General features: G+C 41.5%; 1 protein-coding gene across 1 annotated transcript in view; it reads left to right on the top strand.

Annotated features, from left to right (window-relative positions):
* Window positions 1-17,315, top strand: part of ppp2r1ba (protein phosphatase 2, regulatory subunit A, beta a) — a 69,092-nt gene that overhangs the window by 25,087 nt on the left and 26,690 nt on the right. Inside the window, exons 9-11 of the mRNA XM_052040110.1 lie at window positions 10,838-10,972; window positions 12,592-12,765; window positions 16,572-16,632. Coding sequence (XP_051896070.1) covers window positions 10,838-10,972; window positions 12,592-12,765; window positions 16,572-16,632 — 370 coding nt within the window. The remainder of the gene's footprint in view (window positions 1-10,837; window positions 10,973-12,591; window positions 12,766-16,571; window positions 16,633-17,315) is intronic.

Genomic DNA, 17,315 nt, shown 5'->3' with positions numbered 1-17,315 from the left:
TCCTAATATTCTAAACAATTAGTTTAAAATTTGCTCCAGTATTTTCAATATAATTTCTGTTGTGAAAGAAAGGGACATTGTCAAAGCAGACAACTTGACAAAAATGGAAAAGTGCAGGGAACATTGAAGTAAAGCAGGAAGTAGTGATTTAGTGATACCAAGTTTAGGTAGAATGGGGTGAATAGCAGGGCTGAGTGATAAAAGCTTTCAGAATTCTGAAGTCTTTGTTGGAATGGAGGCATCATGGATACAAAGTGGAAGGGGCATGTGTGGGGTGATGTCTGCAAAATAGTGGCAAAAAAATCAATTTAAGGCAATTTATAATCTCTAACATTGGGAAATGAGCAAGATGGATATGATGGGCTTAGAGGGATATGGGCTAAATACAGGCAAATGAGACCAGCCCAGGAAGGCATCTTGTTCGACGTGGACAAGTTGAGCCAAAGGGCCTGTTTCCATGCTGTATAATTCTGACTAAGCAGGGATATTATTGGCTGGAAATGAGGAGCATCACCTGCTGTGAATATGTTTGTACATCTTGTTCAGATGGGCATGATGGACAATATTTAAACCTCCCACAAAACGTGGGCTTTATAATGAATATTTGTTAAGGGAATTGAAGGGCTAGGTACAAAAGTTGAAAAGCAAATTGTTGGTGAAAGCCAGTGGTATATTGCCCATGATTATTCCCATTATCATGGGCCATTTGAATTGGACTTGTTGGTGTTGCAACTTGAATGAATGAGTACAAAAAAATAACAAACTCCTGACTGTAAGAATTAAAGGTATGTGGACAGAAACTGGCCATCCAGTGGAAGATTTTGCATAGATCATTTATTTGTTGAACTGTTACTTATTTCTGTTTTTTTTAAAGACTTTTTCTTACTGATGGGGTGAGCATTTTTTTGGGGTGCCAGCCTATATCTATTATGTCCTTTATGTGGTACCCTGTACTGTGACTTTCATAGCAGTGAATGATTTTAAGGGACATCCAGGTCCATTAATAGGCTCCTTTTTCATTTCTTGAAAAATGATTGTGTTCAGTTCTGGTCGCCTCGTTATAGGAAGGATGTGGAAGCTTTAGAGAGGGTGCAGAGGAGATTTACCAGGATGTTGTCTGGATTGGAGAGCATGTCTTATGAGGATAGGTTGAGCGAGCTAGGGCTTTTCTCTTTGGAGAGGAGGAGGATGAGAGGGGACTTGATAGAGGTGTACAAGATAAGAGGCATAGATCGAATGGACATTCAGAGCCTTTTTCCCAGTGTGACAATGGCTAACACGAAGGGACATAATTATAAGGTGATTGGAGGAAGGTATAAGGGGGATGTCAGGGGTAAGTTTTTTTGCAGAGAGTGGTGGGTGCTTAGAATGCACTGCCTGCAGAGGTTGTGGGGGCAGATACATTAGGGACATTTAAGAGACTCTTGGATAGACATATGAATGTGGGAGGGAAGGGTTAGATAGATCTTAGAGCAGGATAAAATGTCGGCACAACATTGTGGGTCGAAGGGCCTGGAATGTGCTGTAGTGTTCTATGTTCGAACCTAAAATGATAATTCACAATATTTTCTGTGAATTGTAATTCTGTAATGCTTTGTGACTTGTTTCAGAGTGGCAGGGCAATGTAAGGGTTGAAATCTGGCATTATCTAATTGCTAATCAGTAAGAGATGAGGCATAAATACCATTAATAATAATTTCTGTGTTTATGCCTTTATTTTTCCCCTTTTGAGCTATCTGAGCTTTTCCAAACGTATTTATATTGTGGTTGTCTTTGTAGTTTTCACATGATTGTATACTCTGCCTTGTATTCTTGATTGGTACACATAAGCAGCTAATGACGTACATTGAAAAATATATTGCATGTCAGTTAGCAACAGTAGAATCCATAAGTTTTGCAGCCTTGATGGAATGTAAAGATAGAATGTGCTTTAATACTTTTCTGGTTTCTTAGAATACAGGACAGTAGATGGATCTATTTCCATAAAGGTTTACAAGACTTATTGTTTTTCAATTCAGATAAATGAATATCCTCTCCTTAGTATTCCATGTGACTATTGCCTGAGGAACAAGAGCTTCTGAAATACAACATGTTAACTTTTATGCATATTAGTTGTTGAAATTTCTAAACCTTGGATACAGTTGATTTTAAACCATTACATCTTCCACTTAAAGCTATCAATATTCCATTACCATCCAGTTTTGAATACATGAAATAGTGATGGTTAGGCCATAAGCTCCCTCAAATCTGCTGTGCTGTTCAAGTTAGATCACGGTTCAGCTGATCATTGGCCTTTGCCATGCTGATTAATTCCCTATAATGTTTGATTTACTGGTTAGTCCAAAGATCCCACCTCAAATCCCAGAGAACTATTTGTATCTCATGGAGGGAAAATTAAAGATTTTGAGTTCTCAGTTTGTTTAGAGTGAAAATAGTCCATAAGACAAAGCAGCAGAATTAGGCCATTCAGCCCATCGAGTCTACTCCACCATTCGATCATAGCTGATTTATTTTTCTCACTCGAACCCATTCTCCTGCCTTCCCCTGTAACCTTTGACACCTTTACTAATAAAGAACCTATCAACCTCTGCTTTACATACGCCAAATGACTTGACCTTCACAACCATCTGTGGCAATGAATTCCACAAATTTACTACCCTCTGGCTAAAGAAATTCCTCCTCATCTCTGTTCTAAAGGGACGTCCTTCTTTTCTGAGGCTGTGCCCTCTGGTTCTAGATTCTTCCACAAATGGAAACATCCTCACCACGTCCACTCTATCCAAGCCTTTCAATATTCGGTAAATTTCAATGCGATTCCCCCCTCATCCTTCCAAACTCCAGCTAGTACAGGCCCAGAGCCATCAAATGCTCCTCATACAGGATAGAACTGGTAGACACGGTAGTGTAGCAGTTAGTGTAACACTATTGTGGCGTCAGTGACCCAGGTTCAATTCCGGCTACTATCTGTAAGGAATTTGTATGTTCTCCCTGTGTCTGTGTAGGTTTCCTCCGGGTGCTCCAGTTTCCTCCCGCATTCCAAAGACGTACGGGTTAGGAAGTTGTGGGCATGCTATGTTGGCGCCGGACACGTGGCAACACTTGCGGGCTGGCCCCAGAACACATTGCACAAAAGATGCATTTCACTGCATGTTTCGATGTACATGTGACTAATAAAGATATCATACATTAACCCTTTCATTCTTGGATCATTCTTGTAAACCTCCTCTAGACCCTTTCCAATGCCAGCACATCCTTCCTAAGATATGGGGCCCAAAACTGCTCTCAATACTCCAAATGTGGTAAGACGAATGTCTGATAATGCCTCAGCATTACATCCTTTTATATTGTAGTCCTCTTGAAATGAATGCTAACATTGCATTTGCCTTCCTTACTACTGACTCAACCTGCACGTTAACCTTTGGGGAATCCTGCACCAGGACACCCAAGTCCTTTTGCACCTCCAATTTCTGAATCCACTCCCCGTTTAGAAAATAGTCTATGCCTTTATTCCTTCTACCAAGAGTATGACTGTTCACTTCCCTATGCTGTATTCTATCTGCTACTTCTTTGCCCATTCTACCAACCTGTCCAAGTCCTGCAGACACCCTGCTTCCTCAACACTACCTGCCCCTCCACCTATCTTTGTATCATCCGCAAACTTGGCCACAAAGCCATCAGTTCCATCATCCAGATCATTAACATATAATGTGAAAAGTAGCAGACCCAACACTGACCCCTGAGGAATACCGCTGGTCACTGCCAGCCAACCAGAAAAGGCCCCCTTTATTCCCACTGTTTGCCTTCTTCCAGTCAGCCAGTCTTCTATCCATGCTAGTACTTTTCCTGTAATACCATGGGCTCCTATCTTAATTAGTAGCCTCACATGCGGCACCTTGTCAAAGGCCTTCTGAAAATCCAAGTAAACACCCACTGACTCTCCTTTGTCTATCCTGCCTGTTAATACCTCAAAGAATTCCAACAGCTTTATCAGGCACTATCTCCCCTTAAGGAAACCATGCTGACTATTTTATCATGTGCTTCCAAGTACCCCGAAACCTCATCCTTAGTAATGGACTCTAACCTCTCACCCACCACTGAATTCAGGCTAACTGGCCGATAATTTCCTGTCTTTTACCTCCCTCCCTTCTTAAAGAATGGAGTGAGATGTGCGATTTTCCATTCCTCCAGAACCATTCCTGAATCTAGTGATTCTTGAAAGATCACTACTAATGCCTCCACAGTCTCTTCAGCTACCTCTTTCAGAATCCTGGGGTGTAGTCCATCTGGTCCAGGTGACTCATCTACTTTCAGACTTTCCAGTTTCCCAAGCACATTTTCCTCAGTAATGGCGACTACACTCACTTCTGCTCCCTGACTCTCTCGAATTTCTGGCATGTTGGTGTCTTCCACAGTGAAGACTGACGCAAAATACTTATTCAGTTCGTCTGCCATTTCTTTGTTCCCCTACCTCCAGCATCATTTTCCAGCAGTCCGATGTTCACTGTTGCATCTCTTTTACTCTTTGCATATCTGAAAATACTTTTGGTATCCTCTTATCATTGGTTAGCTTACCTTCATATTTCAATTTTTCTCCCCTTATTGCCTTCTGTTGATTTTTAAAAGCTTCCCGATTCTCTAGCTTCCCACTAATTTTTGCAATATTGTATGCCCTCTCTTTTGCTTTTATGCTGTCTTTGACAGGCATGGTAGTGTAGCGATTAGGGTAATGTTATTACAGTGCCAGCAACCCGGGTTCAATTCCAGCCACTGTCTGTAAGGAGGTTGTATGTTCGCTCCGTGTCTGCATGGGTTTCCTCCCACATTCCAAAGATATCCGGGTTAGGAATTTGTGGGCATGCTGTGTTGGCACCAGAAGCGTGGCGTCACTTGTGGGCTGCCCCAGAATGTACACGTGACTAATAAAGATATCTTGTCAGCCGCTGTTACCTCATCCTCCCTTTAGAATGCTGCTGCTTCTTTGGGATGTCAATTTTTAACTGTGCTACAAGCTCGCCTATGTTATTTCGTATACTGCGTGCATTCAAACATAACACTTTCAATCCTGTATTCTCCACCCTTCTTAAATTTGTCTCTTTGTTGCCTGAAGTTAAATAAACTTTCTGTCTTATTCTTTATTCTGGAGATTTCAGTAACCTCTCCTGCACACTGTTTCCCTTTTACTTTATCCATACTTTTCCAATCTGTTGAACCCACCCCCTACTATTTAGTTTAAAGCCCTATCCATAGCCCTAGTTATGTGATTCACCAGGACCTTGGTACCAGCATGGTTCAGGTGGAGCCCGACCCATCGGAACAGCTCCCCCTTTCCCCAATACTGGTGCCAATGTCCCACTAATTCAAACCCACTTCTCCCACACCAATCTTTGAGCTACACATTTAACTCTCTGATCTTATTGACCCTGTGCCAATTTGCACGTGGCTCGGGTAGCAATCCAGAGATTACCTTTTTTATGGAACATAGAACATTACAGCACAGTATGAGCCCTTCGGCCCATGATGTTGTGCCGACATGTTACCCTGCTCAAAGATATATGTAACCCTTCCCTCCCACATACGTCTCCATTTTTCTATCATTCATGTGGATATCTAAGAGTCTCTTAAATGTCCCCAATGTATCTGCCCCCAAAACCATAGAACCATACAGCACAAAACAGGCCCTTCAGCCCACCGTGTCGTGCCGTCCATCAGACCACCCTCACACTACCTAACCCCTTCCTCCCGCATATCCCTCTATCTCACGTTCCTCCATATGCCTATCCAACAAGCTTCAATGTATCTGCCTCCACCACCACCCCAGGCAGTGCATTCCATGCACCAACCACTCTCTGGGTGAAAAACCTCCCTCTGACATCTCCCCTGAACCTCCCACCCATAACCTTAAAGCCATGACCTCTCGTCTTGAGCATTGGTGCCCTGGGAAGGAGGCGCTGACTGTCTACTCTATCTATTCCTCTCAATATTTTATATACCTCTATCATGTCTCCTCTCATCCTCCTCCTTTCCAGTGAATAAAGCCCTAGCACCTTAAGCCTCTCCTCATATTCAATACCCTCCAATCCAGGCAGCATCCTGGTAAATCTCCTCTGCACCCTCTCCAATGCCTCCACATCCTTCCTATAATGAGGCGACCAGAACTGAACACAGTACTCTAAATGTGGCCTAACTAGAGTTTTGTAAAGCTGCATCATAACCTCGCGGCTCTTAAACTCAATCCCACGACTTATGAAAGCCAACATCCCATTGGCCTTCTTAACTGCTCTTTCCACCTGTGAGACAACGTTCAACGAACTGTGAATATGAACCCCCAGATCCCTCTGCTCCTCCACACTGCCAAGTACCTTGCCGTTTACCCTGTACTCTGCCCTGGAGTTTGTCCTTCCAAAGTGTACCACTTCACACTTCTCCGGATTGAACTCCATCTGCCACTTGTCAGCCCAGCTCTGCATCCTATCAATATCCCTCTGTAAGCTCCGACAGCCCTTCACACTATCCACAACACCGCCTATCTTAGTGTCGTCCGCAAACTTACTAACCCAGCCCTCCACCCCCTCATCTAAGTCATCTATAAATATCACAAAAAGTAGAGGTCCCAGAACCGATCCCTGTGGGACACCACTAGTCACTGCCTTCCAATCCGAGGGCACTCCTTCCACCACAACCCTCTGCTTTCTACATGCAAGCCAATTCCTAATCCACACAGCCACGCTTCCTTGGATCCCTTGGCCTCTGACCTTCTGAAGAAGCCTACCATGAGGAACCTTATCAAATGCCTTACTAAAATCCATGTAAACCACATCCACCACACTGCCGTATCAATCTTCCTGGTCACCTCCTCAAAGAACTCTATCAGGCTTGAGGCAAGATCTTCCCTTCACAAAGCCATGCTGGCTGTCCCTAATCAGTCCATGATTCTCTAGGTGTTCATAAATCCTATCCCTTAGAATCCTTTCTAACAGCTTACCCACCACAGACGTGAGACTCACTGGTCTGTAATTCCCTGGCCTATCCCTATTACCTTTTTTGAACAAGGGGACCACATTCGCAATCCTCCGGCACCACCCCCGTAGACAACGAGGACTCAAAGATCCTTAACAGCAATCTCCTCCCTAGCCTCTCGAAGCAGCCTGGGGAAAATCCCGTCAGGCCCCGGAGATTTATCTGTCTTAATATTATTTAACAACTTCAACACATCCTCTCTCTTGATATCTACAACCTCGAGAACATTACCCCTACCAGCACTCCCTTCCGCATCATCAAGATCCCTCTCCCTGGTGAATACCGAAGAGAAGTACTCATTCAGAACTTCTCCCACTTCCGCCGCCTCCAGGCAAATTCTCCCACCTTTGTCCTTAATCGGACTTACCTTTACCCTAGCCATCCTCCTACCCTTCACGTACTTGAAAAAGGCCTTGGGATTTTCCTTAACCCTACTAGCCAAAGCCTTTTCATGTCCCCTTCTAGCTCTCCTCAGCCCTTTCTTAAGTTCCTTCCTCGCTACCCTATATTCCTCATGGGCCCTGTCTGAACCTTGCTGCTTATACCTCACGTATGTTACCTTCTTCTCCCTAACAAGTCGTTCCACCTCTCTCGTCACCCACGGTTCCTTCACCCTGCCATTCCTTCTCTGCCTTACCGGGACATATTTATCCCTAACATCCTGCGTAAGATCCCTGAATATCGACCACATCCCCATGGTACATTTTCCTTCAAAAAGGACATCCCAATTTACACTCCCAAGTTCTCTCCTTATAGCCTCGTAGTTAGCCCTTCCCCAATTGAAAAACCTCTTGTCCTCTCTGCACCTGTCCCTGTCCATGACAATTTTAAAGGTTATGGAGCAATGGTCACTGTCCCCCAAATGCTCACCCACCAAGAGATCCTTCACCTGTCCCGGTTCATTTCCTAAAACTAGATCTAACATGGCATTCCCTCTAGTTGGCCTGTCAACATACTGCGTCAGGAATCCCTCCTGGACACATTTAACAAATTCCGTCCCATCTAAACCTTTGGCACTAAGCAGGTTCCAGTCTATATTTGGGAAATTGAAGTCTCCCATTATAACAACCCTGTTATTTCTGCTTCTCTCCAAACACTGCCTGCCAATCTGCTCCTCTATATCTCTACTGCTACCGGGGGGCCTATAGAATACTCCTAGTAGAGTAACTGCTCCTTTCTTGTTCCTTAACTCCACCCATACGGACTCTAGAGATGATCCTTCTACAACATCCATCTTTTCCACAGCCGTAACAGTGTCCCTGACCAGTATCGCCACCCCTCCACCTCTTCTCCCCCCTTCCCTATCCCTCTTAAAACACTGAAAACCAGGAATATTCAATATCCACTCCTCTCCTGACGTCAGCCACGTCTCAGTAATAGCCACGATATCAGAGTCCCCCATACTTATCCAAGCCTTCAGTTCATCCCCCTTTTACCTGACACTTCTTGCATTTAAGTAAACACACTTCAGTCCATCTACCTTACTACTTTTACAGCCTGTATTCTGCTTCTCCTTCCCCAAAGCCTCTCTACCTGTTTGATCTAACTTTTCCCCATCCCCTTCTTCCTCTGACCTACTCCTCCGGTTCCCTTCCCCCTCACAAACTAGTTTAAACCCTCCTGTACCACCTTAGCAAATCTCGCCGCAAGGATATTGGCCCCCTTCTGGTTCGGGTGTAACCCGTCCTCTCTGTACAGGTCCCACCTTCCCGAGAAGAGATCCCAATGATCCAGAAATCTAAAACCCTCCCTCCTGCACAAACCTCTGCCAGCAGTGTGTTCCACACACCCACCACTCTGTGTAAAAAAAACCTTACCTCTGACATTCTCCATGTACCATCCTCCAATCACCTTAAAATTATGCCCCCTCGTGTTAGCCTTTTTCGCCCTGGGAAAAAGTCTCTGACTGTCCACTCGATCTATGCCTCTTATCATCTTGTACACCTCTATCAAGTCACCTCTCATCCTCCTCTCCAAAGAGAAAAGCCCTAGCTCACTCAACCTATCCATGTAAGACATGCTCTCCAATCCAGGCAGCATCCTAGTAGATCTTCTCTGTACCCTCTCTGAAGCTTCCACATCCTTCCTATAATGAGGTGACCAGAACTGAACACAATACTCCATGTGGTCTAACCAGAGTTTTATAGAGCTGCAACATTACCTCACGGCTCTTGAACTCAATTCCCCGACTAATGAAGGCCAATACGCCGTACGTCTTCTCAACAACCCTATAGATCTGCATAGCAACCTTGAGGGATCTATGGATATGGACCCCAAGACCCCTCTGTTCTTCTCCACACTGCTAAGAGTCCTATCATTAACCTTGCATTCTGCCTTCAAATTTGGTCTTCCAAAGTGTATCACTTCACACTTTTCCAGGTTGAACTCAGTCTGCCACCTCTCAGCCCAGCTCTGCATCCTATCAATGTTCTGTTGTAATCTACAGTAACCTTCTACACTATCCACAACACCACCAACTCTTGTATCATCAGCAAACTTACTAACCCACCCTTCCACATCATCATCCAAGTCATTTATAAAAATCACAGAGAGCAGGGGTCTCAGAACAGATCCCTGCAGAACACCACTGGTCACCGACTTCCAGGCAGAAAATGCTCCATCTATCACCATCCTCTGTCTTCTGTGAGTGAGCTCATTCTGAATCCACACAGCCAAGTCTCCCTGGATCCCATACCTCCTGACTTTCTGAATGAGCCTTCCATGGGGAACCTGATCAAACGCCTTACTGAAATTCATGTACACCACATCCACTGCTCTACCTTCTTCAATGTGCTTTGTCACATCCTCAAAGAGTTCAATCAGGCTTGTGAGGCACGACCTGCCCCTCTCAAAGCCATGCTGACTATCTGAAATCAGCCTGTGCTTCTCCAAATGCCCATAAATCCTGTGTCTAACAATCTTCTCCAGTAATTTACCCACCACTGAAGTAAGACTCACGGTTTGTAATTCCCAGGGTTATCCCTATTCCCTTTCTTAAAGGAACACCATTTGCCACCCTCCCATTATCTGGCACTACTCCTGCGACCAGTGTGGACGCAAAGATCATTGCCAAAGATGCAGCAATCTCTTCCCTCGCTTCCTTAAAGGTTATTAAACCTTGGATGTATCTCATCCGGCCCCAGTGACTTATCTGTTCTAATGTTTTTCACAAGTTCCAGCTCATCCTCTTTCCTCACGTCAACGTGCCCTAGCGTATCAGCCTGTCGCACACCATCCTCACAAATGTCAAGGTCTCTCTCACTGGTGAATATTGAAGCAAATTATTCATTTGAGGACCTCTACTACCTCTTCCGACTTCATGCACGTTTTCTCTTTTATCCCTGATCGGGCCTACCCTCATTTTAGTCATCCTCCTATGCTTCACATACTTTCTGCTTTTTGATTTTGTCTCTAGCTGTCAAATTCCCTCAGCAGAACCTCTTTCCTTGTCCTACCTATGTTGTTGGTACCCTCATGGACCACGACAACTGGATCTTTCCCTTCCCATTCCAAATTCTTCTGCAGGTCAGTTTAAGGGTTGTCATTTTTTCATTGATAGGGCTAAGTGTTTTATGGGAAATGTCAATACATAGTTTAATTTTTGATCTGTGTTTTGCAAGTTTAAAAAAAGATTGGGCTTTGGCATTTATAAAGATTTGGGCAAGCAAAGGTTGTTATCACCTTGTATATCGTTATGTGTGTGTGTGTGTGTGCAATTTGTCCAACTTTAGAGCGGTTGTTGCTCGCAGTGCTTTATGGGGAACACTGCTCTGAGATATGTCTAGGTTTTCATTTGATGATTTTATGGATTCCTTTCCAGGAACTTGTCTCTGATACCAATCAACATGTGAAGTCAGCTCTGGCCTCTGTTATTATGGGTCTATCCACCATCTTGGGCAAGGACAGCACTGTTGAACACTTGCTTCCTTTGTTTTTGGCTCAGCTCAAAGATGAGGTAATTATATCATGAAGAAAAAAATGAGTATACTGGTTTTAGATAAAGCTGCTGCTTGACAGTTATAGATAATGGAAATTACTGTAATAGACTAACAAAACTTTCACACAGGGAACTGAAAAAACTTCATGTACTGTTTTGAAACTGCTGTCAAATCAAAGTGGTGATGAAAGCACATTTACTGCTCATTAAGCAATTAAAAAGCTACTTATCTATCCAGATCCTAGAATTTGACAGAGGACCTTGTACATTTAGGCATCAGCTGAGGGTGATGAGGAATCCATGTTTAACTTGATAATACTTGGATTAATGTGCTAGTATGTGATATGTCAGAATGCATACTGAAATTGGCACTGATGCATGATGCTGTTAGTGTCTTCCTGATTATTGTTACTGTGATTGATTCCTAGAAAGAAGCAGCAGTCAGCCCTTGTATATCTGAGATCTGTTCTGTTGACAAACAAGTGTTGTATCTGGCATTTGTTAAATTAACTACTGATTGCTTGAAACTGCACTGTGATATTCAACATCTAACATTTTATTCTGTGTATCGTATTGAAAGGAATGACAACTGCTATTGAGAGTGTGATCTTTCTAACTGTTCTTTGTTCAGTTTGAGAGCTTTAGATAAGAATTAACCTGTAGTGCATTCTTCAGAAGCAGCGAAATGTTGGCATGGGAACATTCTTGTCCACAATGTTTGTAGAGCTAGTTTGCAATCTTAGTGTGTATTCTGGTAAAGGTGAATTGCTTAATGGTGTGAAGAAACCATCTTTTTTCCATAAGTAATATTCCTTATTAATTTTGGCTTGAAATGAGCCTTAAAAGGTGCTGCAATGCAAATTTTGGGTTCTGTTTTGATTAATGTAAAAAATTGATTTTTATATCTATTTTTACAAAATAATTAAAATGAATCCCTGCATGTGCAACACTTCTTTTATACATTCAACAAATGTAGGCAATGCTTTGAGCCACTGACACAAATTGTATTTGTAGTCAGATGCTTGATCAAATTTTGATTTTTTTTCCCCCCTATATAATTTGGCATTAGGTTTATTAAGTATGGGGATAGCAAGTGAAGCATTATTTGTGAAGAGAGAAATAATGACCCTTCATCATTGACTTAAAACATTAACTCTGCTTCCCTCTTCATTGGTGTTGCTTGACCTGTTGAATATTTACAACATATTCTCTTTTTTCAGATTTCCAAAATTTAGTCTTTTTTCAAGTTTGTTTAGAAAGCTGGTATCAAGGAAAATTCACAGGCCACTAGTTTAGCATGGTATGATTAGACCTCTGTGTACTCATTCCAACTCCATGGTGGTCAATTTCTGTAGTTAGCTGCAACCTGGATTTGCCTTTTATAGATTCTGTTGGTAAAGCACTCTAGCAGCAAGTTCACAATGGACCATGATGTAGGCACGAAAGTGGCATTCATATTTCTTTTGTGGAGTTAATATTTCATGAATGTCTGGAAAAACTAATTGAAGAGGAGAAAGTCTCAGGAAAACCAATTGTTGATCTCTGTATTTGTTCAGTCTGACAGTGTTGTCAGCATCTCTTGAGTTGAGAACATTTTTCATCTTTGCTGTAGTAAGAAAATTTCCTTTCTTTCCTAGTGTCCTGAAGTTCGTTTGAACATTATCTCCAATCTGGACTGCGTGAATGAAGTTATTGGAATTCGCCAATTATCACAGTCTCTCTTGCCAGCCATTGTAGAATTAGCAGAAGATGCCAAATGGAGAGTGCGTCTTGCAATAATAGAGTACATGCCTCTGCTTGCAGGACAGTTGGTATGTGATTTATTTTAAATGTTTTTATGATGTATTAACAGTAATTAATATATGTCTTCCATGCTGATGATTTTCAGAATGGCGCTTTGTATTAAATGAAAATGAACACCCATATTAAATTTATTTTTTTAATTTTAATGAAGGAAATAACTTGGTGTATGTTTTGAGCATCTAGCTTTCTTTTGTACCAAAAGCAAATCGGTAATGGTTACATATATACCTGTAGCCCACAGACCTGGGAAGTCTTAGTTTGTTTTATTCTGACTTCCAAACCTTCGTTTTGATATTAAAATATATCCCTGATTGGAGGAGACAGGGTGGCGGTGGGAGGGGGCAAGGTGTCAGGTGCCAACTCTTAACTTTTATATTTGGAATGAACTCCACCTTGCATTTGTTGTCAGATGCCAAAATTGTATGTGTTTGTGATACCATCCCTGGGCAAATAGCCTGCCAGTGTCTTACTTCTACACTGGTTAAAAAAGGGAGAACACTGAAATCTTACTGCTGCAGTGTCCTGTATTGAGTTGGTCAGCTAATTCACACAATTTCAGCTGCCTTACTTCAACTAGTCATGTCTATAAATCATTGTTAAATTCACTGCCCTCATTTCAGTTAAAAATTGCACATTCAAAATTTTGTAATTTTGCATTATTTAGAATGAAAAGAGTTACTTATGACATATTAACTTTTCAATACAGTGAACTTCTGTACATTTGTATTTTGCTGTTTTCATAGAAAATGTTTCTATCCTGTAAGTAAGGAAAGCTTAGGCTAGATATTTTCAGTGTGCAATAATTAGATCAAATTACTTAAAAAAAAGTATACCCATGTTACAATGATGAAACTTTCTAAAGTTAAAATTGCTATATTGTCCCTAATATTCCCAAGCAGTTGAGGAAAATTTGTTTTCTATTGTTGCAACAAAGAATTTTTTCCACCCATGTCTCAGTTACTTTTACCTTTTACTTCACCAAATTTGTATCTGTGGTCAGGAGAGTTCTTGAACTGGTTCAGTAACTATGTAATTGTGGTGAGCTGAGGATTGAACAGAAATCTTTGTTGTCTCTGAATTGCTGAATATATCAGCTGATTCCATGTGATTTTTTACTTTAAGGAAAATGATAAGAGCGAAACACTATTAGACTAGGCTACAATAGATCTATTAAACAGTATTTAAAAACAGCATATGGAAATGCTCAGTTGATCAGGCAGCATTCCCTTGGCTACTTGCGATATAAGAGAATGGAAAATACAACAGATGTTGGAAATGGGAGGTGGGAGCAGTAGGAGAAAAGATATAGGAGAATTAGGCCATTCAGCCCTTCAAGTCTGCTCTGCCATTCAGTCATGCCTGATTTTATTTTCATCCCTATTGACCTGCCTTAATCCCCTTACCAATCAAGAACCTATCAATCTCTGCGTTAAATACACCCAGAGATTTGGCCTCTGCACCCCTCTGTGGCAATGAGTTCCACAGATTCACCCACCCTCTGGCTGAAGAAATTCCTCCTCATCTTAATCTTAAGGGATGTCCCTTTATTCTGAGGCTGTGCCCTCTGATCCTTGACTCCTACTACTGGAAACGTCCTCTCCACATCCACTCTATCCAGGCCTTTTCAGTATTCAGTAGGTTCGGTGAGATTCCCCCCTCATCCTTCTGAACTCCATTGAGTACAGGTCCGGAGACATCAAGCACTCCTTATATGTTAAGCCTTACATTCCTGTGGCCATTCTTGTGAATCTCCTCTGGACCATCTCCAGGTCCTTCCTTTAGGGTTAGATATAGGGCCCAAAATTGTTCACAAATTTGCAAATGTGATCTGACCAGTGCCTTATAAAACCTCAACAGTACATCCTTGCTTTTATATTCTGGTACTCTCGAAATGGGTGCTAACATTGCATTTGCCCCTTTACTACCTACTCAACCTGCGAATTAACCTTGGGAATCTTCTCAAGGAGGGAAGTTCTCAGTCATCGGCAGCATTGTTTCTGGTTGGTGACCTTCCATCAAATTTTTCTTATGAAAGGTCAATGACCTAAAATGTTAACTTTCGTTCCCTCTTCACAGATGTGGCCTGATGAGTATTTCCAGCCTTCTGTATTTGTAGCACCTACTATATTTTGTATTCCATTAAACAGTAAATAGCTAAGGGCGTACTTAGAAAGATGGTTAGTCAATTACCTGTAATTACATTTCTGTCCTCATCACTGGAGAAAAAGAAATGCTTTTTTTTACTAGCCAGATACTTGGATTAAAACTGAACCTAAAAAAGACCCCATGTGCAAACTTGTGGTAATGTTGATGAGTTTACAATGTGACTTCTTCCTATTACTGGCAAATAAATTTGAGGATCTAGTAGGCTGGTTGAAAGGTAACAAAATCTGTGCAAGGCAGCTTCTCAGTACAGATTGAACCATCAGTGGCACCACAAAATATTGCACTATCCTCGCATAATCCTCATTGAAGGACTTGATGCCAGCCTTCACTGGGTTCCCAGGAAGGGGATTGCATATTTATCCATTTGCCACTTGCAACAGCTTTGCAAGTACACCTCATCTCCTAGGACATCTGTGCTTACCCGAACAAGGTTTTGATTTACAGTCAATCAAACTGAATGGAAAAATACCGTAGCAGATTCTTGGGAGTAATCACCATTTCCTGTAATATTGGGTATCGTACCAGATTTTGTAATTAATTGGTATTAAAGAAGCAAATAGCTGTCGGTTTCTATATGAAGATACCAAAATAAATAGATTTTCTTAGCTAGAAACTAACTTCATATCTATTGTGCTGTGCTAACATGTTTTATAGTTAATAATAATACTATTCAGTGATGTTTTTACCTTTGCAAGTAAGGAGTTGACATGGTCCTGATAAAAGTAATGTGCATGGATCGTGGTTGAAAACACAGCTGCATAGTTTCCCTTGGGAATTTTTAATTGGGTTGGATATGAAAGCAAAATAATCTGAGAATTGTGCAATCAAGTAACCACACCGTGGGAAAATGCTAGTTTATTCCCAGTGATTAAATCCTTGCTGAATATAGAAAGTTATAAATTGCATGAAAGAAGACAAGCTAGAAAGTGGATAATGCATTGCAATGTGAAGGAGGAGATACTACACTGGTCAGAAGTATTGGATCTGTAATCCTAATAATCCATAAGACAAAGGAGCAGAAGTCGGCCATTTGGCCCATCGAGTCTGCTCCGCCATTCGATCATGAACTGATCCATTCTCCCATTTAGCCCCACTCCCCTGCCTTCTCACCATAACCTTTGATGCCCTGGCTACTCAGATCCAGCACATGAAACACGTATAACAATTTTTAAAAAATGAAATTGAAATTTGTTGCCTCCATCTATGGACTTGGTAGGGTAGTACTTGGTAATGCTCTGACTATTTTCATTAAACTATTACATTTTTTTTCCTGTTTTTCTTGGATCATGGCCCTGGTGTTATATTGGCACTAACAAATTTATTCAGGGATGTTCAAAGTACTTGATGCAAGTACCTTAAATAAATGAAATCACATGCAAGTATATATTGTATAGCCTTCTGCTGCTATATGATCGACTTTTGTAACGTTTATCGGAACACGTTGCCACTCTTCTTTCTCATTCCACTCCTTCACTCCCTACCCTATTGGCTCAAAGAAATTAGCCAAGCATGCTGTTAAGTAGAGAAACAGGTGAAGAGGGCTGGAATGAGAATATTTGGCACAAATTTGCATACCACTGAATAATATTAATCTGTCTGAGATTCAAAGTGTTATTTTATTGACATTCTTTTTTTAAAACCTGTTTAGGGGGTAGAGTTTTTTGATGAGAAGTTGAACTCCTTGTGCATGACATGGCTAGTGGATCACGGTGAGTATAAGCTTGATAAAGTATTACATTCGCTGTAGAGCAGTTCTTAATAGTTGTTCAGGTCTAATTTCTCAACTTTACAAAAGCAGTTATTTTGTTAATATCTACTTGATATAAAGTTCTGTTGTTTTTGTGTCTAGGCTTGTATTATTTACTCTGGTCTAGTGATGTTTGGTGTTTAATCAGCAAGGAGATATTTTTGTGGTGTCTAGAGTAGATGTAAAGAAACATTAACTTGAGGGAGAGACTTTTATGATTTCATGGAGGAGAAATTCTAATCATCACTATCATATTGTCTCCATGGGGAAATGAACTGTTGCAGTGTTACTGAAGGACAGCTTTTTCATTGACCCGCTGACCCACTTGCTGGCTGGCTTACAGCTTTCAAGTTTTATTTCATGTTGTTGCTTTCACATTTGGCTACAGATTTGAATACATTGAAATGGACTTTCCACATTATCTAGCTGAGGGATTATTTTTAAATGTTTTGCCACAACTAGTTTCAATTTACAAGTGTACTTAAGGCCATGGGATCTTTAGTTTTTTTTCCATGTCTTATTTAAGGTGAAGTTTGTGGTTGTACCTTAGGTTGGAGTTCCAGTTCCAAAATGGCCTTGACTGTAATGCAGATGGCAGATCAGTCTTTTTAAAATAACTGATTAATGGGAAGAGTCTACCTAAAC

Source organism: Pristis pectinata, chromosome 27 (genome assembly GCF_009764475.1).
Source record: "Pristis pectinata isolate sPriPec2 chromosome 27, sPriPec2.1.pri, whole genome shotgun sequence".
Taxonomy (NCBI): domain Eukaryota; kingdom Metazoa; phylum Chordata; class Chondrichthyes; order Rhinopristiformes; family Pristidae; genus Pristis; species Pristis pectinata.
This window is presented reverse-complemented; position numbering and strand designations above follow the sequence as displayed.